The sequence below is a fragment of the Anomaloglossus baeobatrachus genome, chromosome 4, assembly GCF_048569485.1.
Source record: "Anomaloglossus baeobatrachus isolate aAnoBae1 chromosome 4, aAnoBae1.hap1, whole genome shotgun sequence".
NCBI classification, from domain to species: domain Eukaryota; kingdom Metazoa; phylum Chordata; class Amphibia; order Anura; family Aromobatidae; genus Anomaloglossus; species Anomaloglossus baeobatrachus.
The window spans coordinates 219,407,302-219,428,588 of record NC_134356.1 but is presented as its reverse complement, the minus strand read 5'-3'; the positions used below and the strand labels follow the sequence as shown (position 1 = coordinate 219,428,588).

The 21,287-nt window shown below is 46.0% G+C and overlaps 1 protein-coding gene across 1 annotated transcript in view; it reads left to right on the top strand.

Moving 5' to 3' along the window:
- The window catches only part of CDC23 (cell division cycle 23), an 83,535-nt gene that overhangs the window by 26,395 nt on the left and 35,853 nt on the right, over positions 1–21,287 (top strand). The window contains exons 3-8 of the mRNA XM_075343429.1: positions 1,957–2,134; positions 2,215–2,312; positions 2,405–2,486; positions 2,563–2,716; positions 15,078–15,197; positions 16,700–16,775. Coding sequence (XP_075199544.1) covers positions 1,957–2,134; positions 2,215–2,312; positions 2,405–2,486; positions 2,563–2,716; positions 15,078–15,197; positions 16,700–16,775 — 708 coding nt within the window. The remainder of the gene's footprint in view (positions 1–1,956; positions 2,135–2,214; positions 2,313–2,404; positions 2,487–2,562; positions 2,717–15,077; positions 15,198–16,699; positions 16,776–21,287) is intronic.

Genomic DNA, 21,287 nt, shown 5'->3' with positions numbered 1-21,287 from the left:
TTATCTATGGCAAAAATCACAGTTACGTACAGAAAAGAAGTGACATACACATTATTTGTGCTGCAGAAATTCTGCAGCAAAACATGTAGGTGAAAAAAATGCAGTGTGCGCACAGCATTTTTTTTTCCCATAGATTTTGCTGGGGAAGGACTGCAGCAAGATTATGAACATTTTCTGCAGCAAAACCGTGGCAAATCTGCGGCAAAAACCGCAGCGTGCGCACAGGGCCTTAAAAAGGTGTATATTTTTTTTTTTTTCCTCCAAGACATGAGGATATTCTTCTGCAAATCCTGAACCTTAACACACGTACACGGATGTGTGAATGTAGCCTAACACAGCTGACCAGAGCAAGGACAGAAGGAGGAGCTGTAGTTCCAGTGTAGTATGGTCTGAATACGTGGCTTTGCTCTTCATTGCACTTATTCACATTGTATGTCTACGTTTCCACTCACGTCTCGATTATTGGCCTGCCTAAACAGACTGCCTGTAAGGTGAAATGATAAAATGTTCTCAGCCCGACATCGTTCTGTGTAATGAGGAGAGATGCTGCCGAGAAAAAATATATTCTATGCACAATTGTGTTTAAAAGGAACCTGTCACCAGTTTTTTGCCCTATAAGCTGCGGCCACCACCACTTGGCTCTTATATTCAGCATTCTAACATGCTGTATATAAGAGCCCAGGCCGCTGTGTATAACATAAAAAACGGTTTATAATAGTTACCTAGAAGGTCGCTCCGGTGCACAACGGTCGGATGGGTGTCTCTGTTCTCCGGGACCGGCGCCTCCCCTTTCGGCCATCTTGGTCTTCCTTATTCTGAAGCTGCGGTGCATGACGCGTCTACGTCATACACACTAACCGGCACTGAGGTCCTGCGCAGGCGCACTTTGTTCTGTCCTGCTGAGGGCAGATCAAAGTATTGTAGTGCGCCTGCGCAGGACCTCAATGCTGGCGCGTGTGTATGATGTAGACATGTTAGAATGCTGTATATAAGAGCCCACTGGTGGTGGCCGCAGCTTTATAGGGCTAAAAACTGTTGGCAGGTTCCCTTTTAATGATCGTTCAATGTGCAAGGAAGTGCAATTGGCCTTTCTAATCAGGCTATTAAACCTTCTACTTTCTTTATCCGACTGGCTATTGTTTAATGGGTGCAGTGGACCAGTGTAGATGCACCTTAAGGCTATGTGCCCACGCTGCGGAAAATGCGCGGATTTTGCCGCGGATTTCTCGCGGAAAAGCCGCGGATTTTCCGAAAATCTGCAGCAGCGGCACTTCCAAGCCATTTCAATGGCATTTTGGAAATGCTGTGTCCATGCCGCGGATTTTGATCCGGAAAAATCTGCAGCATATCAATTATTGTTGCGGATTTTGGCTATAGAATGGGGAAAAAATCCGCATCAAAATCCGCGGCAATTTCGTGGCAAATCCGCGGCAAAAAAAAGGTGCTGATTTGCCGCGAAAGTCGCGGATTTTCATGCAGAAAAATCCACAGCAACATTCTACCGTGGACACATAGCCTAAGAACTATACTTGTGAAGATTTGGAAACTGCAGATTTGGGAAAAAAAAATTGTAAACTAGTAAATAATTTCACGAATCATGGTGAATCCTTCATATGCATTAAAAAAATAACTGCAATGAAAAAAGTTTTCTGTTTATGTCAATGCAGGAAAAGCAATGTATACATTCCCTCTATCTTCTAGCTTTAAGAGTGCTTTACACACTACGACATCGCTAGTGATCCTTGTTAGTGATGTGACACGCCAGATCGCAGATGCGATCTGCCGAGATCGCTCATGTGACCGGCGCTACAAAAACCGACCAATGTGCGATCTCTGCAAATCGCATCTGCGATCTGGCGTGTCATATCGCTAATGAGATCGCTAGCGATGTCGCAGCGTGTGAAGCACCCTTTAGCTGCTTGGCCAGCTTTCACATAATGCTTTGTTACTTTGCAGCTGAAGTTCTTGTCGTTACCGGAATGCTGGATTAAGGAGTTTTTCCTGGCACACATATACACAGAGCAGCAGTTGATTGAAGAAGCATTGCAAAAATATCAGAGTCTCATTGATGCCGGATTCTCCAAAAGTACCTACATAATTTCTCAGATCGCAGTTGCTTATCATAATATTAGAGGTAGGTCTGCAGAATTCTGATGATTTCTGCTTCAAAATATTTGTCTATCTCATTACCTAATGGCTATTTGCTTTTGACAGATATTGATAAAGCTCTTTCTATTTTCAATGAGTTACGAAAACAAGATCCTTACAGAATAGAAAACATGGACACTTTTTCTAACCTCCTGTATGTCAGAGTAAGGAACCACATTTATTAGCTTTTATGTCTTGAGTTTTATATAGGTCTTCTCAAAAGCATTAAAGCAAGTATGTTGTTCTATTTCCCAAGGGTCTAAAACCAGAACTGAGTTACTTGGCACATAACTTATGTGATATTGACAAGTATCGTGTGGAAACCTGCTGTGTGATCGGTAAGTAATCCACATGTCTGGTCAATAATGTCAGCTTGGCCTGTGTTTCCCTGACTGTAACATCTGTTTCTTGTAGGGAATTATTACAGCTTGCGATCGCAACATGAGAAGGCAGCTCTCTATTTTCAAAGAGCCTTAAAACTAAACCCTAGGTATCTTGGTGCATGGACCCTAATGGGCCATGAATATATGGAAATGAAGAACACATCTGCAGCCATACAGGCGTACAGGTATGAAAAACAAACACTTAAGAACTTGGAGTGGGGTTTCTTCATTCATGACCATCTCTATGTGCTAGTCCCATTCTGGCAGATCTTCTGCTTCAATTGATAACTTGAATGGCTTTTAATTTGGAAAGCTGGTATACAATGCCACATTTCCACTGCAAGGAAAATGCTGGCCTAGACCTTGCATTCTGCTGACTATGCAGTAAATCTGAATTCTACACACCGCTGTTTGAAAATTTGTCAGGTAAAAAAACAAAAAAAAAATTACCAAGAAGAATCAAATTAGAACTCGTTACCTTTATGTCATCTATAATCTGTAAAAATCCATTGAGAAACAGGCTGAAATCATTGTGAGGGGAAACATAAATACAACAAAACTAAAATAATATCATTTACAGTGATTTTTGATTAGCCCTAATTAAAGTGTAGCTATTCTAGTAGTATTTCCCTACCGACATAAGTGAATAACCACAGAAACATAATATAAAATATATAATTTTTATTAGTATAAATAAATTACATTAAAAATAGTGCAATTTTCTTAGTTGCACTTAACAGAAAAGAGATCTGTAAACAGCTTACAATACAGCAAAGGGATCTCATTGCTGAAAGTTATCAGTCAGGAGGAGAGTACACAAAAAAATTCCATGTAATTAGATATATTTTAGAACATTTTGAAGACAGTTATTTGACACATTATGTAGAACTGGATGTGCCTCAAAAAGTAAGACCAGAAGAAAATTGATCCAAGAGGCCTACAGCAACATAAAGGGGCTGCAGGAATGTATGACAAGTGCTGGTTCTGTACTGCATGCGACAAAAACCTCTCGTATTATTCATATGTCTAGCCTGTATGGTAGGTGAGGTAGCCTTTTCTTAAAAAAGAAAATATCCATGTCTGTTTGGCCAAAACCTTACTCAAGTCTGCAAAAAGCATGTGGGAAAATGTTAGTTTAATGAGACCAAGTTTGAACCTTTTGGCCATAATTCCAAAAGGTATGTTTGGCATAAGACTGTGCATCCCCAAAAGAAAACCACAACCACAGTGGAACATGGTGAAGGCAGCATTATGGTTTGGGGCTGTTTTTTTGTTAGGCTGAACTGGTGCATTATTTAAGCTGGATGGAATTATGAAGACTTCCAAATATCAGCCAATTTTGCATCAAAACCTCAGGCCTCTTCCAAAAAGATAAAGAATTTCACTTTTCAGCATGACCACCCTAAGCATATCTCCAATGCAACAAAAGAATGGATTCTCAAAAAGATGATCAAAGTTTTGTAATGGTCTAGCCAGACACCAGACCTGAATCCAATTGAAAATCTGTGGGTTGACCTGAAGGCAGTGCTGTTCATAGGAGACACCCTCACAATGTGACAAATTTGGAGCGCTACTGCAAGGAAGAATGGCCAAAGATTGCCAATTCTAGATGTGCCACATTGCTGGACTCCTACCCAACAAGACTTAATGCTGTCATAAATTCAAAGGGCAATTCAACAATGGATTAGTTTATGGGTGTATTTATTCAACCACATTATTTTAGTTTTTTTATTTTCACTTTTCCACTCTAAGATTTCAGTTTAGTTTTCAATTGAATTGTACAGATTTTTGGTGACGTTAAAAGTCAAAACAGTTCTGAAATGATTCTTCTTGACCGAATCCTGTTATTTTAGCAGCGGTGTGTGGACTTTTTATTTCCACTATATCTGTTGGTAATTGGGGGGTGAGAGAAGCTGGACTTAAAGCTGTCATGTGATCAACACCTCAGCTTTTCATTTTAAAAGGGGTAGTCTTTGGATATAATTTCCCCTTTTATAAGGGCTGACAAGTTTTTGGACACTTTCTTGTTAAATTCCATTTCTCTGGAGCTTCATTGGGGGACACCGGAAACCATGGTGTAGGCTGCTGCCATCAGGAGGCCAACAGAATTACAACGTAAGAAAACAATGTCTGCTCCTCCCCCGCAGGCTACAACCGCCTACTATCAACCATGTATCCAGATGACTATTCATTCTATAGATACTGTTTCATAATTTATTAAATAGATTTGCCACGGTGTTTGTTTACATCTTTTTACACTTCTATAAAATAGCTTATCTGAAAACTAGTTACATTTCTAGAAAAAAAGAGGTTTTCTGGTTTTATTTATTTTTTTTTTTTTTCTATATAGCAAATGCATTCTATATGCAAAAATATACAGCACTGGCTTCACATCTGTCCCTGGTCTTTCCTGATATGACTATAGCGGTATCATCATGTGACTGATGCAGCCAATCAGTGAATGGCTGGAGCGTTCATGTGATTCTGTTGGGCAGTCGCTCCTGCAGCCATATCAACAGAGAACGGGGTGCAGCAGGGAAGAGAGGGCATTGTACAGTCAGGGGGTAAGTCCAGCTGGCTTGGTTATTTTTACATAAAGGAAGACTTTAGTGGAGAAAGAAAATTTTAATAAGGGGACACTTTTCCTCTGGTTGGAGAGAGAAAATGTGTTTTATTGGTAGTGAGTCCTCTAGAGCAGGGGTGGGCAATTAATTTTCCCATGGGGCCGCATGAGAAATTGGGATGGTTTTAGAGGGCCGGACTAATATAATTAACTCGGTTCTACACATATATATATATATATATATATATATATATATATATATATATATATATATATATATATATATATATATATATATATATATATATATATACACACAAACACGCATATATACTGTGCGTGTATAATATATATACACATACACACAATGTATACATACACACACAATCCCCATATACTACATCACTACACCCGCCACATACTACACCTGTAATATACATCAGTATACACTACACCTGTAATAAACTACACCTCTATATACTATACCACTATATATTACATCACTACACCCCTATATACACCTGTAATATGCTACATCACTATATACTACACCTGTAATAAACTGCAGCACATCACTATATACTACACCTGTGATAACCTACATTACTACACCCCTATATACTACACTTGTATTATACTACATCACTACACCCCTATATACTACACTTGTATTATACTACATCACTACACCCCTATATACTACACTTGTATTATACTACATCACTACACCCCTATATACTACACTTGTATTATACTACATCACTACACCCCTATATACTACACTTGTATTATACTACATCACTACACCCCTATATACTACACTTGTATTATACTACATCACTACACCCCTATATACTACACTTGTATTATACTACACTCCAATATACTACACCTGTATTATACTACACCACTACACCTGTAATATACTACACCACTACACCCCATATACACCTGTAATATACTACACCACTACACCCTTATATACACCTGTAATATACTACACTACTACACCCCTATATACACCTGTATAATACAGGTGTATATAGTGGTGTAGTATAATACAGGTGTATATAGGGGTGTAGTATAATACAGGTGTATATAGGGGTGTAGTGGTGTAGTATAATACAGGTGTATATAGGGGTGTAGTATAATACAGGTGTATATAGGGGTGTAGTATATTACAGGTTTATATAGGGGTGTAGTGGTGTAGTATAATACAGGTGTATATAGTGGTGTAGTATAATACAGGTGTATATAGGGGTGTAGTATAATACAGGTGTATATAGGGGTGTAGTATAATACAGGTGTATATAGGGGTGTAGTGGTGTAGTATAATACAGGTGTATATAGGGGTGTAGTATAATACAGGTGTATATAGGGGTGTAGTGGTGTAGTATAATACAGGTGTATATAGGGGTGTAGTATTATACTACACTCCTATATACACCTGTATTATACTACACCACTACACACCTATAACACTACACCACTACACCCCCCCCATATACCACACCTGTAAAACTACATTCCCATATACTAAACCACTACACCCCAAATATTTGTCAAAAGTTACCCCTCTCCCCCAGCCCCCCGCCTGCCCGCCCCCATTGTCCCCGCAGGTTACTAGTAACCACTCACCTCTCTTTTTATCGTTCCCGTCCTCAGACACCTCCGTACGAGCCCCCCGCTGAGCTGCTTCTCCTTCACATGGCCAGGCTGCGCCGACGCTGTATTCCTAGGAGCCCCCGCCGCTGCCTCTCTCCATACGGCCCCCGCCTCTGCAGCTTCTCCTTCCGGGCAGGAACTTTTCAAATGACACACGCGCGCCGTACTGACGATATCAGGGCGCGCGTGTGTCACAGAGAAAAGTGTCGGGCAAGGAACAGAGGAGAGATTCCTGCGTTCCGCTGCCTACACTGTGCGGAGCTTCAGGATCTGTCCTCTGTTTCCTGCCCGACACGCAGCGTGTGATGAGGGTCAGGGCCGGCTCCAGGTTTTTGTGGGCCCCGGGCGGAAGAGTCCCAGTGGGCCCCATCAACACGCAGACACACATACGTACACATACATATTTAAAGACAAACTCACAAAAATACATATAGAACGGACACATCTATACAGCCATATACACTGACATACATAGATACACATTATACATGCCTACAGACACACAGCTCTGCTGCATACATACAGACACACATAGCTCTGCTACAGACACACATAGCTCTGCTACAGACACACATAGCTCTGCTACAGACACACATAGCTCTGCTACATACATACACACATAGCTCTGCTACATACATACACACATAGCTCTGCTACATACATACACACATAGCTCTGCTACATACATACACACATAGCTCTTCTACATACATACACACATAGCTCTTCTACATACATACACACATAGCTCTTCTACATACATACACACATAGCTCTTCTACATACATACACACATAGCACTGCTACACACACATAGCACTGCTACATACAGACACACATAGCTCTGCTACACCCATAGCTCTGCTACATACACACATAGCACTGCTACATAGACACATAGCACTGCTACATATATACATACATACACATTGCTCTGCTACATACACACATAGCTCTGCTACATACATACATACACACATAGCTCTGCTACATACATACACACATAGCTCTGCTACATACATACACACATAGCTCTGCTACATACATACACACATAGCTCTGCTACATACATACACACATAGCTCTGCTACATACATACACACATAGCTCTGCTACATACATACACACATAGCTCTGCTACATACATACACACATAGCTCTGCTACATACATACACACATAGCTCTGCTACATACATACACACATAGCTCTGCTACATACATACACACATAGCTCTGCTACATACATACACACATAGCTCTGCTACATACATACACACAGCACTGCTACATACACACACAGCACTGCTACATACATACACACATAGCACTGCTACATACACACATAGCTCTGCTACATATATACATACATACACATTGCTCTGCTACATACACACATAGCTCTGCTACATACATACACACATAGCTCTGCTACATACATACACACAGCACTGCTAAATACACACATAGCACTGCTACATACACACATAGCTCTGCTACATATATACATACATACACATTGCTCTGCTACATACACACATAGCTCTGCTATATACATACACACATAGCTCTGCTACATACATAGCTCTGCTACATACATACACACATAGCACTGCTACAAACACACATAGCACTGCTACATACATACACACATAGCACTGCTACATACACACATAGCACTGCTACATACACACATAGCACTGCTACATACATACACACATAGCACTGCTACATACACACATAGCACTGCTACATACACACATAGCACTGCTACATACATACACACATAGCACTGCTACATACATACACACATAGCTCTGCTACATACATAGCTCTGCTACATACATACACACATAGCTCTGCTACATATGTACATACAGACAGACACACACGCGGCTCTGGGGCCCAGCACATACGGCACCGGGGGGGGGGGGGTTTGCAGGGAATACACCTAGGGGGGAGAAGAGCCCATACAGCTCACCAGGGCCCATAAATCGGGCGGTGGGGAGGGCACATACCGCTCAGGTCACGGTGGAGAGGGGGCCCACACAGAGCCTGAAAGAAGCACTGTGCTGGGGGTCGCTGGCTGGCACTGCAACTCTCATCTGTGGGATGAGCAGGACGCCGGCCGGTAGCTCCGCCCACAGATTAAGTTCAGCCAGGAAGTCTTTGCTCCTTAAAGGGACGGCGCTGCAGATTCCTACTCGGCCCGGGGGACAGCAGAACTAAGGCGAGTGGGTCCTGGCCAAGGGTCACCAGAACTGACGAGGCCGAGTGGGCCCCCCCGGCTCTCCAGGGCCCCGGCATTTGCCCGGGCACTGATGAGGGCAATCTGACCACGCGCCTCCCGGAGCCTGGAGCTCCGCACAACAGGTCAGATTGCTCTCATCAGTGACTGGCCAGCAAGGACGCCCTGAGCCAGGCGGGCCGGTCACAGAGAGTAGGCGGGCCGGATGTGGCCCGCGGGCCGCCCCTTGCCCAGGTCTGCTCTAGAGGATATGAGCTATAAAACAATGGAGAAACTGGGGAAATGGAAACTGGCTTTACAAGAATCATTTGATGTAAAAGTATTACTTTTACTGAAATCTTCTGTTTCTAAACATTCCTGACATTAACGTTTAGTAGTTTATTGCATTTTCATGTGCTGCCGTCAAAGAAAGGGTCCCTATTCATTATTGCGTTTGTGGATATTTTTTTTTTGTCTAGTTTTGGTGGTTGTAGACTATTTTTCTTTGTCGCTCCATTGGGAGACCCAGACAATTGGGTGTATAGCTTCTGCCTCCGGAGGCCACACAAAGTATTACACTTTAAAAGTGTAACCCCTCCCCTCTGCCTATACACCCTCCCGTGCATCACGGGCTCCTCAGTTTTATGCTTTGTGTGGAAGGAGGCACACATCACTCATGCATTCTCATTTTAGTTATATCGGTTGGAAGAAAAGCGGGCCCCCACGGGGCCCCCGGCATGTTCCCTTCTCACCCCACTACGTCGGCGGTGCTGTTAAGGTTCAGGTACCCATTGCGGGTACAAAGGCCGGAGCCTCATGCCGTTTTTCCTTCACCATCCCTTAGCGGCTCTGGGAGAAGTGGGATCCTGACCGGTCATCCATTTACTGGGACCGGACTCCCTCCGCAGCCCCTGTGGGAATCTGCCGGACAGGAGTCTATTCATCCTCAGGGACCGGGCCCTGCATCTATAAGGTACTCTGTGTTCCCATGGGGACTGTGCATGTAGCGCCTTTTTCCCGGACGCTGCAGCAGCTGCTGATTTGTGAAGACCGGCGGACCTCCGCGCCGACCGCGCCTGCTTGTCGGCCGCGGTCTTAAATTTAGTCCCCGGCTTCATCGCAGCCTAGTAGCAAAACTCCCGCCCCCGGGCCTGTCTGTCAGGGGTAAGGGCGGAACGGCCGACCTGACGTCGGATGTGAGGGCCGGAGCATCCTGTATGTTTCCTCCCCCCTCACTGATCACTGTGGAGACCCCAGATTCCCGCACTTTCCTAGCGCCGCCCACGGCTTTACTCCTCCCCTGAAAGCTCCGGCAGCCATTTTTTGGCATTCTGCCGGTGGAGGATTATCAGGGAAGAGCTCTGCAGCTCTGGGAGACCTAAGGCAGGGAATCTGGAGGACACACACTCCGCTTTTTAGCGGTCGGTAAGCCACACCGGTCACCCGGTGCTGGTCCCCCTAGGGTGCCGGAATAGATACGTATTTTCTATATATATATTTCTGTTCGGCCGGGCTGTATACCCTTTCCCATATACCCTCAGTGATCACTCTCCTAGGAGACAACAGCATGTCGTCCACAAGGAGCAAGGGCGCTAAGGCACAGGGTTTTTTTGCGTCCTGTACCTCTTGGGCGGCTATGTTACCTGCGGGTTCCACCTACCCTCACTGTGAGCAATGCTCGACCCCTGTTTCGCTTGCTCAGCCGGAGCCTCGGTCACTAGTGGGCCCCTCGGCTCAGGTAGACCACCCTGCTCCCCCTGTCCAGGCGGCAGGGACAGAGTTTGCAGTTTTTGCTGAGAAACTCTGAGTCACTTTCACAATCCATGGCTCAGTCTATGGACAAATGGTCTGCCAAGCTGCTAGAAGCCTTGCAGTCCAGACCGGCCCTTACACAGGCCCCGGGCCCTGTTGGTTCGTCGCCTCCGGGTACCTCTCGGTCCGCGTCGCAGCACGCTCCCGGGGGGGACCCTAGGCCTCACGTGGAGGACTCCTGCACGGACCACAGTCCCAGACCGGCTAAGCGGGCTCGCTGGGAATCTTCCCTGACTTCTTCACGCTGCTCGGGGTCCCACCTTGATGACTCTCTGGAGGACGAGGCGGACGGCGCAGCTCAGGGCTCTGACCCTGACGTCGCCCTCAACCTTGATACACCTGAAGGGGACGCCTTAGTAAATGATCTTATCTCGTCCATCAACCAGGTGTTAGATCTATCTCCCCCGCCTCCACCTGTAGAGGAGTCGGCTTCCCAGCAGGAGAAACACCAGTTTCGGTTCCCCAAACGTACACGGAGTGCGTTTTTCGATCACTCTAACTTCAGAGATGCTGTCCAGAAGCCCAGAGCGGTTCCGGACAAGCGCTTTACTAAGCGCCTTACTGACACACGTTACCCCTTCCCCTCTGACGTTGTTAAGGGTTGGGCTCAATGTCCCAAGGTGGATCCTCCAGTCTCTAGATTGGTCAGGAACTTGGTCGCGGCTTTTACTCCAACTTGTTCGTGGTGCCAAAGAAGGACGGATCATTCCGTCCCGTTCTGGACCTCAAACTACTCAACAGACATGTGAGCACCAGACGGCTTCGGATGGAATCTCTCCGCTCGGTCATCGCATCGATGTCACAAGGAGACTTCCTAGCATCGATCGACATCAAGGATGCTTATCTCCACGTGCCGATCGCACCCGAACATCAACGCTTCTTGCGTTTCGCCATCGGGGACGAACACCTTCAGTTTGTTGCATTGCCTTTCGGCCTGGCGACAGCCCCACGGGTTTTCACCAAAGTCATGGCATCCGTCGTGGCGGTCCTACACTCTCAGGGCCACTCGGTGATTCCCTACTTAGACGATCTCCTAGTCAGGGCACCTTCTCGGGTGGCGTGTCAACACAGCCTTACCATCGCTCTGGAGACTCTCCAGCAGTTCGGGTGGATCATCAACTTCCCAAAATCCAAGTTGACACCGACCCAGTCACTGACTTACCTCGGGATGGAGTTTCATACACAATCAGCGGTAGTCAAGCTACCGCTGGACAAACAGCTGTCTCTGCAGGCAGGGGTGCAATCTCTTCTTCGGGGTCAGTCACACCCCTTGAGGCGCCTCATGCACTTCCTGGGGAAGATGGTGGCAGCGTTGGAGGCAGTGCCCTTCGCGCAATTCCATCTGCGCCCACTCCAATGGGACATTCTCCGCAAATGGGACAGGAGGTCGACTTCCCTCGACAGGAACGTCTCTTTCCCTTGCAACCAAGACGTTTCTTCAGTGGTGGCTTCTTCCCAATTCTCTATCGCAGGGAAAATCCTTCCTGCCCCCAACCTGGGCTGTGGTCACCACGGACGCGAGCCTGTCAGGGTGGGGAGCGGTTTTCCTCCACCACAGGGCTCAGGGAACCTGGACTCCGATAGTCTTCCCTTCAGATCAATGTTTTGGAGATAAGGGCAGTGTATCTAGCCCTATTGGCCTTCCAGCGGTGGCTGGAGGGCAGACAGATCCGTATATAGTCGGACAACGCCACTGCCGTCGCATACATCAACCACCAGGGCGGCACGCGCAGTCGTCATGCCTTCCAGGAAGTCCGGCGGATTCTGCAGTGGGTGGAAGCCACAGCCTCCACGATCTCCGCAGTTCACATCCCGGGCGTAGAAAACTGGGAAGCAGATTTTCTCAGTCGTCAGGGCATGGACGCGGGGGAATGGTCTCTTCACCCAGACGTGTTTCGAGAGATCTGTCGCCGCTGGGGAACGCCGGACGTCGATCTCATGGCGTCACGGCACAACAACAAAGTCCCGGCATTCATGGCACGGTCTCAAGATCACAGAGCTCTGGCGGCGGACGCATTAGTTCAGGATTGGTCGCAGTTTCGACTGCCTTATGTATTTCCTCCCCTGGCGATGCTGCCCAGAGTGTTACGCAAGATCAGGTCCAACTGTCGTCGCGCCATTCTCGTCGCTCCAGATTGGCCGAGGCGGTCGTGGTACCCGGATCTGTGGCATCTCACGGTGGGTCAGCCGTGGGCGCTTCCAGACCGCCCAGACTTGCTGTCACAAGGGCCGTTTTTCCATCTGAATTCTGCGGCCCTCAACCTGACTGTGGCCATTGAGTCCTGGCTCCTAGCGTCTTCAGGGTTATCTCAGGATGTCATTGCCACTATGAGACAAGCCAGGAAACCAACGTCCGCCAAGATCTATTACACGTCTTGGCGGATCTTCTTGTCCTGGTGCTCTGATAATGGTTTTGCTCCCTGGCCTTTTGCCTTACCCATTTTTCTTTCATTCCTTCAATCCGGAATGGACAAGGGGTTGTCACTGGGCTCTCTCAAGGGACAAGTATCGGCGCTCTCAGTATTTTTTCAAAAGCGTCTGGCCAGGCTTCCGCAGGTCCGCACGTTCCTGCAGGGAGTTTGCCACATAGTCCCACCTTACAAGCGCCCACTGGAACCCTGGGACCTTAACAGGGTGCTAACGGCTCTTCAGAAACCACCTTTCGAGCCGCTGCGGGATGTCTCTTTATCACGTCTTTCGCAAAAGGTGGCATTTCTAGTGGCAGTTATATCACTCCGAAGAGTGTCGGAGCTTGCAGCGCTGTCATGCAAAGCCCCCTTCCTAGTTTTTCACCAGGATAAGGTGGTTCTGCGTCCTGTCCCGGAATTTCTCCCTAAGGTGGTATCTCAGTTTCATCTCAATCAGGATATCTCCTTACCTTCATTTTGCCCTAATCCAATTCACCAATGTGAAAAGGATTTGCACTCATTAGATCTAGTGAGAGCACTCCGGTTCTACGTGTCTCGCACGGCGCCCCTGCGCCGTTCAGATGCGCTCTTTGTCCTTGTCGCTGGCCGGCGTAAGGGATCGCAGGCGTCCAAGTCAACCTTGGCTCGGTGGATCAAGGAACCGATTCTTGAAGCCTACCGTTCTTCTGGGCTTCCGCTTCCTTCAGGGCTGAAAGCCCATTCTACCAGAGCCGTGGGTGCGTCCTGGGCATTGCGGCACCGGGCTACGGCTCAGCAGGTGTGTCAGGCAGCTACCTGGTCTAGCCTGCACACTTTCACGAAACACTATCAGGTGCATACCTATGCTTCGGCAGACGCCAGTCTAGGTAGGCGAGTCCTTCAGGCGGCGGTTGCCCACCTGTAAGAGGCAGTCGTGTCGGCTCTTTTTATCGAGGTATTCTTTTACCCACCCAGGGACTGCTTTTGGACGTCCCAATTGTCTGGGTCTCCCAATGGAGCGACAAAGAAGAAGGGAATTTTGTTTACTTATCGTAAATTCCTTTTCTTCTAGCTCCTATTGGGAGACCCAGCACCCGCCCCTGTTCCCTTCGGGCTGGTTGTTCTTTTGTGTACACATGTTGTTCATGTTGAATTGTTCTTTTGGTTCATGGTTTTCAGTTCTCCGAACATCCTTCGGATTGAATTTACCTTAGACCAATTTATAAGTTCCTCCTTCCTGCTTTTGCACCAAAACTGAGGAGCCCGTGATGCACGGGAGGGTGTATAGGCAGAGGGGAGGGGTTACACTTTTTAAAGTGTAATACTTTGTGTGGCCTCCCGAGGCAGAAGCTATACACCCAATTGTCTGGGTCTCCCAATAGGAGCTAGAAGAAAAGGAATTTACGGTAAGTAAACAAAATTCCCTTCTTTAATTTCTTGTCTTATTCTTTTAATATTCTCCCTTTTTAAAGTTCTATTTTACATTTTTAACAGTGTGGGGGTTATTTTCTGTTTGCCATTGTGAACAGAGCCGGGGCTTCCATTTGTTTTTGGGGGGGGGGGGTTTCAACTAATTCATCAATTGCTACTTTGTAAAAGTTGAAACATTTTTGTGCATATTTATATACTCATGCTCTCTATGTACTGATTTGTATGAATTGTCTTACATTTTTGCTTAAAATTTGCAACATCTTAGTTGAACATGGAATGTTTTGCCCAAAAAAAAAAAGCATAGAAGAAAGGTAAACACAATTAAGAGCATGTTTCAATTTGCTCAAAATTCATGAACTACAAGCTTCAGTTTGAAGAATTTGACATAAAGACCACTAATATTACAAGACAAAGTGTCTCCTAAATAACCGCAATTTACTTTTTTTTTTTTTTTTTTTTTCAGGCATGCAATTGAGGTCAATAAACGAGATTATCGGGCATGGTATGGTTTGGGACAGACCTATGAGATCCTAAAGATGCCATTCTACTGCTTGTATTATTATAGACGTGCCCACCAGTTACGGTATTGCATATTTAGTCTGTGGTGTATATATCTGTATACGTAGATTTATTAAGTTAAAGATTTCATACATACTCTTACCTTATGTCAAAAACATCTGAACATGAATAGGTGGGGAACATAAATGATGGCCTAAGCTCGACCACCATTAATATACTTAATATATAATAATACGTTTACCTTATGTGTATTTGAATGAACTGAATTGAATGAATGAATTTAACTTTTTGCTGCTTTCAACAAAACCCTCAGCAAGGATTATCATAATATTATGCCTCCACACTCGTATTCTTTTGCGGAGTGGGTACACTTGAACATTGTCAGGCTTTGGCTAGGTTCACATTTCCGTTGTTTTGCATCAGTCATAATCCACAACGCAATCCATTTGGCGGATTCTGTTGTTTCCCATAGACTTATATGAGTGGCGGATTGTGACTGATGCCCTTGCGTTGCATCCTCCGCCCGACTGATCAGTCGTGGAACGACTGACCGTCTGGTGGCAGGAACGCAGAGTGTAACTTTTTTTGCGCAGCAGAATCCTTAGGATTTCGCTGAGCATGCTCTCTCTCGGCGGCCGAACTATCAGCTGATCGCCCGGCAGCCGCCTTCTGTGAGCAATCAGCTGATCACCCGGCGGCCGGCTAATGAGAGCGATCAACTGATCATTCTCTCTCACGTTTTACAATGGAATCCGACAATGAATTCTTATTCTTGTCGTCCGTTGTACAACGCATCAGTCACAAGCGTGAAGCAAAGCATGTGACTACTGCAAAACAACTGAAATGTGAACCTAGCCTTTAGCACCCATAAGCAATTTTGAAACCAGTATAGTTTTGTACAAAATGCATAAACATTCATGTTTATAATTGCGAGTCTGGCAAACTTAGCACCTAAGATACAGAACAACTTCTAAAGGCTCGTGCAACAAATAATCGGATATGCGCTGTCCGATGTTTGATCAGATAGCACGCTGACCCATGTTTTTCAATTTAGAAGTGATTTTTTTTTTTCTCTGCACGGCTTTCTGAGAAAAAAAAATGATACCATGCACACTTCTGTTCCTAGTATTAAATTAGACTCACCTACTCAAGTCTGATCCAACACAGGACATCTATTAGACATCTGATTTTTATGGATACATTTATTTTATTAACCTGTAAACTGTATTTGCTTATGTACATATTTAGATGTAGAAGTTTGGAAACGGAGGGCACACAATGCAAAAACTGAACTTGTTTATGAAAATCAAGTTTTCAGGATAAAACTTAGATGATGTTTAATATGCCTGTCTGTCTCCAGCTTAATAATAAGAGATCATGCTAGTTTTGCTGATGTCTACATAAAAAGATGTATGTAATGCAATGCAAATCTCAAAGTCTCTCACCATTCATTATTAAAATTGTATTTATGACCAGAGTGAAGGTATTTTAATGATTGTAAAAAAGATTATGATGCGACTGCCCAATTCATGAATTGAACAAAATAAATCTTTGATCTCTTTTCAGACCGAACGACTCGCGGATGCTTGTTGCTTTAGGTGAATGTTATGAAAAGCTCAACCAACTCGTGGAAGCTAAAAAAGTATGTTTTTTAACAGTTCAGTGTGAATTTTAATCAGCCACTCATTTTTTTTTTTTTTTGTAGTGAAATAATAAAAAACTGGAAAAATACAAATTATTTTCTGCAGATGATTATTATGGTTTGTATTGTGGAAAGTTAAGTCAGTCTTTTATCTTATAGAGTACATAGCCCATTATTTTTGTAATAAGTGTTTTACTAAATAATTTTACAAAAGCCGATTGAACAATGGATGTTTTGGTTGGTTCATTGGGGGACACAAGAACCATGGGTAAATAATTGCTGCCAACTGGAGACTGATCCAAGAATACATTTTAGAATAAAAGCGGACTCCTCTCCACCAGGCTATACCTGGGCAGCGGATATCTAAGATGCCTATCTTCACATTCCGATCTTTCCAATCCACCAGAGGTTTCTCTGTTTCATAGTCCAACAGTCACACTTTTTATTCATGGCTCTTCCCTTTGGGTTGCCCACAGCACCCAGAGCGTTTACAAAGGTCTTGGACACAATCATGGCAATCCTTCGTGCCAGGGGGATCCTTGCCTGGACAACATTCTGATAAAGGCTTATTCCATGTGAGTAGAAAGTCTAGAAATCACCATGTAAACTCTATCCCATCTTGGGTGGATCATGAGTCAGTCGAAAGAGTCTCCGATCCCTGTTCAGCATGTAGTCTTTTTAGGGATGCTGTTTGACAAGTTTTTCTCCCTCAATAGACAAGAGACCATGTTAGTGGTTCCAGTATGCATAAACATGAATCACCTACAAAAAGAACACTGAAACACATACTGTAAAAACAATAATTTTTATTATTGAAAGTTTTTAAAAAATTTCTAATAAATACAGAAAAGAAATGGGGAAATAGAGAAAATGAAAGTGATTGTACAATAATATAATTTTATATTATTAATATTATTGTACAATCGCTGTTTCATTTTCTCTTTCTTTGTCGCTCCATTGGGAGACCCAGACAATTGGGTGTACAGCTTCTGCCTCCGGAGGCCACACAAAGTATTACACTGAAAAAGTGTAACCCCTCCCCTCTGCCTATACACCCTCCCGTGGATCACGGGCTCCTCAGTTTTATGCTTTGTGTGGAAGGAGGCACACATCCACTCATGCATTCCCATTTTAGTCAGCAGCAGCTGCTGATTTTATCGGTTGGAAGAAAAGAGGGCCCCCACAGGGCCCCCGGCATGCTCCCTTCTCACCCCACTACGTCGGCGGTGCTGTTAAGGTTGAGGTACCCATTGCGGGTACAGAGGCTGGAGCCACATGCCGTTTTCCTTCACCATCCCTTAGAGGCTCTGGGAGAAGTGGGATCCTGACCGGTCATCCATTTACTGGGACCGGGCTCCCTCCGCAGCCCCTGTGGGAATCTGCCGGACAGGAGTCTATGTATCCTCAGGGACAGGGCCCTGCATCTAAAGGTACTCTGTGTCCCCATGGGGACTGTGCATGGAGCGCTTGTTTCACAGACGCTGCACCAGCTGCTGGTTTGTGAAGACCGGGACTTCCGCGCCGACCGAGCCTGTTTGTCGGCCGCGGTATTAAATTTAGTCCCCGGCTTCATTGCGGCCTAGTACCATAACTCCCGCCCCCCGGCCTGCCAGTCAGGGGTAAGGGCGGGACGGTCGACCTGACGTCGGCAGTGAGGGCTGGAGCATACTTTGTTTCCTCCCCCCCCCCCTCACTGATCACTGTGGGGCCCCAGATTCCCGCACTTTACTAGTCGCCGCCCACGGCTCCCTCCTCCCCTGAGAGCTCCGGCAGCCATTTTTACACACATTCTGCCGGTGGAGGATTTTCAGGAACGAGCTCTGCAGCTCTGGGAGACCTAAGGCAGGGAATCTGGTGGACACACACTTCGCTTTGGGCGGTCGGTAAGCCACACCGGTCACCCGGTGCTGGTCCCCCTAGGGTGCCGGAGTGAGTATGTATGTATGTGTGTATGTATATGTATATATGTATATATGTGTATGTATATATGTGTATATATGTGTGTATATATATGTGTATATATATATATATATATATATATATATATATATATATATATATATATATATATATATATATATATATATATATATATATATATATATATATATATATATATATATATATATATATATATATATATATATATATATATATATATATATATATATATATATATATATATATATATATATATATATTCTCTGTTCGGCCGGGTTGTTTACTTTTGGCTATATACCCTCAGTGATCACTCTCCTAGGAGACAACAGCATGTCGTCCACAAGGAGCAAGGGCGCTAAGGCAAAGGGTTTTTTTGCAACCTGTACCTCTTGTGGGGCTATGTTACCTGCGGGTTCCACCTACCCTCACTGTGAGCAATGCTCGACCCCTGTTGCACTTGCTCAGCCGGAGCCTCGGTCACTAGTGGGCCCCTCGGCTTAGGCAGACCCTCCTGCTTCCACTGTCCAGGCGGCAGGGACAGAGTTTGCAGTTTTTGCTGAGAAACTCTGAGTCGCTTTCACAATCCATGGCTCAGTCTATGGACAAATGGTCTGCCAAGCTACTAGAAGCCTTGCAGTCCAGACCGGTCCTTACACAGGCCCCGGGCACTGTTGGATCATCGCCTCCAGGCCCCTCTCGGTCTGCGCCGCAGCGTGCTCCCGGGGTGGCCCCTAGGTCTCACGTGGAGGACTCCTGCACGGACCACAGTCCCAGACCGGCTAAGCGGGCTCGCTGGGAATCTTCCCCGACTTCCTCACGCTGCTCGGGTCTCAGCTTGAGGACTCTCTGGAGGACGAGGCGGACGTCGCAGCTCAGGGCTCTGACCCTGACGTTGCCCTCAATCTTGATACACCTGAGGGGGACGCCTTAGTAAATGATCTTATATCGTCCATCAACCAGGTGCTAGATCTTTCTCCCCCACCTCCACCTATAGAGGAGTCGGCTTCGCAGCAGGAGAAACACCAGTTTAGGTTTCCCAAACGTACACGGAGTGCTTTTTTCGATCACTCTAACTTCAAGATCACAGAGCTCTGGCGGCGGACGCGTTAGTTCAGGATTGGTCGCAGTTTCGACTCCCTTATGTGTTTCCTCCTCTGGCGATGTTGCCAAGAGTGTTACGCAAGATCAGATCCGACTGTCGTCGCGCCATTCTCGTCGCTCCAGATTGGCCGAGGCGGTCGTGGTACACGGATCTGTGGCATCTCACGGTGGGTCAGCCGTGGGCGCTTCCAGACCGCACAGACCTGCTGTCACAAGGGCCGTTTTTCCATCTGAATTCTGCGGCCCTCAACCTGACTGTGTGGCCATTGAGTCCTGGCTCCTAGCGTCGTCGGGGTTATCTCAGGATGTCATTGCCACTATGAGACAGGCCAGGAAACCAACGTCCGCCAAGATCTATTACAGGTCGTGGCGGATCTTCTTGTCCTGGTGCTCTGATAAGGGTTTTACTCCCTGGCCTTTTGCCTTACCCATTTTTATTTCATTCCTTCAATCCGGAATGGACAAGGGGTTGTCACTCGGCTCTCTCAAGGGACAAGTATCGTCGCTCTCAGTATTTTTTCAAAAGCGCCTAGCAAGGCTTCCGCAGGTCCGCACGTTCCTGCAGGGAGTTTGCCACATAGTCCCACCTTACAAGCGTCCGCTGGAACCCTGGGACCTTAACAGGGTGCTAATGGCTCTTCAAAAACCACCTTTCGAGCCGCTGAGGGATGTCTCTTTATCACGTCTTTCGCAGAAGGTGGCATTTCTTGTGGCAATTACCTCACTCCGAAGAGTGTCGGAGCTTGCAGCGCTGTCATGCAAATCCCCTTTCCTGGTTTTTCACCAGGATAAGGTGGTTCTGCGTCCTGTCCCGGAGATTCTCCCTAAGGTGGTATCTCCTTTTCATCTCAATCAGGATATCTCCTTACCGTCATTTTGCCCTCATCCAGTTCACCAGTGTGAAAAGAATTTGCATTTATTAGATCTAGTGAGAGCACTCCGGCTCTACGTGTCTCGCATGGCGCCCCTGCGCCGTTCAGATGCGCTCTTTGTCCTGGTCGCTGGCCAGCGGAAGGGTTCGCAGGCTTCCAAGTCAACTTTGGCTCGGTGGATCAAGGAACCGATTCTTGAAGCCTACTGTTCTTCGGGGCTTCCTCTTCCTTCGGGGCTGAAAGCCCATTCTACCAGAGCCGTGGGTGCGTCCTGGGCATTGCGACACCGGGCTACGGCTCAGCAGGTGTGTCAGGCAGCTACCTGGTCTAGTCTGCACACCTTCACAAAACACTATCAAGTGCATACCTATGCTTCGGCAGATGCCAGTCTAGGTAGGCGAGTCCTTCAGGCGGCGATTGCCGCCTGAAGGAAGGGGTCGTTTTCGGCTCTCTTTTATCGAGGTATTCTTTTACCCACCCAGGGACTGCTTTTGGACGTCCCAATTGTCTGGGTCTCCCAATGGAGCGACAAAGAAGAAGGGAATTTTGTTTACTTACCGTAAATTCCTTTTCTTCTAGCTCCTATTGGGAGACCCAG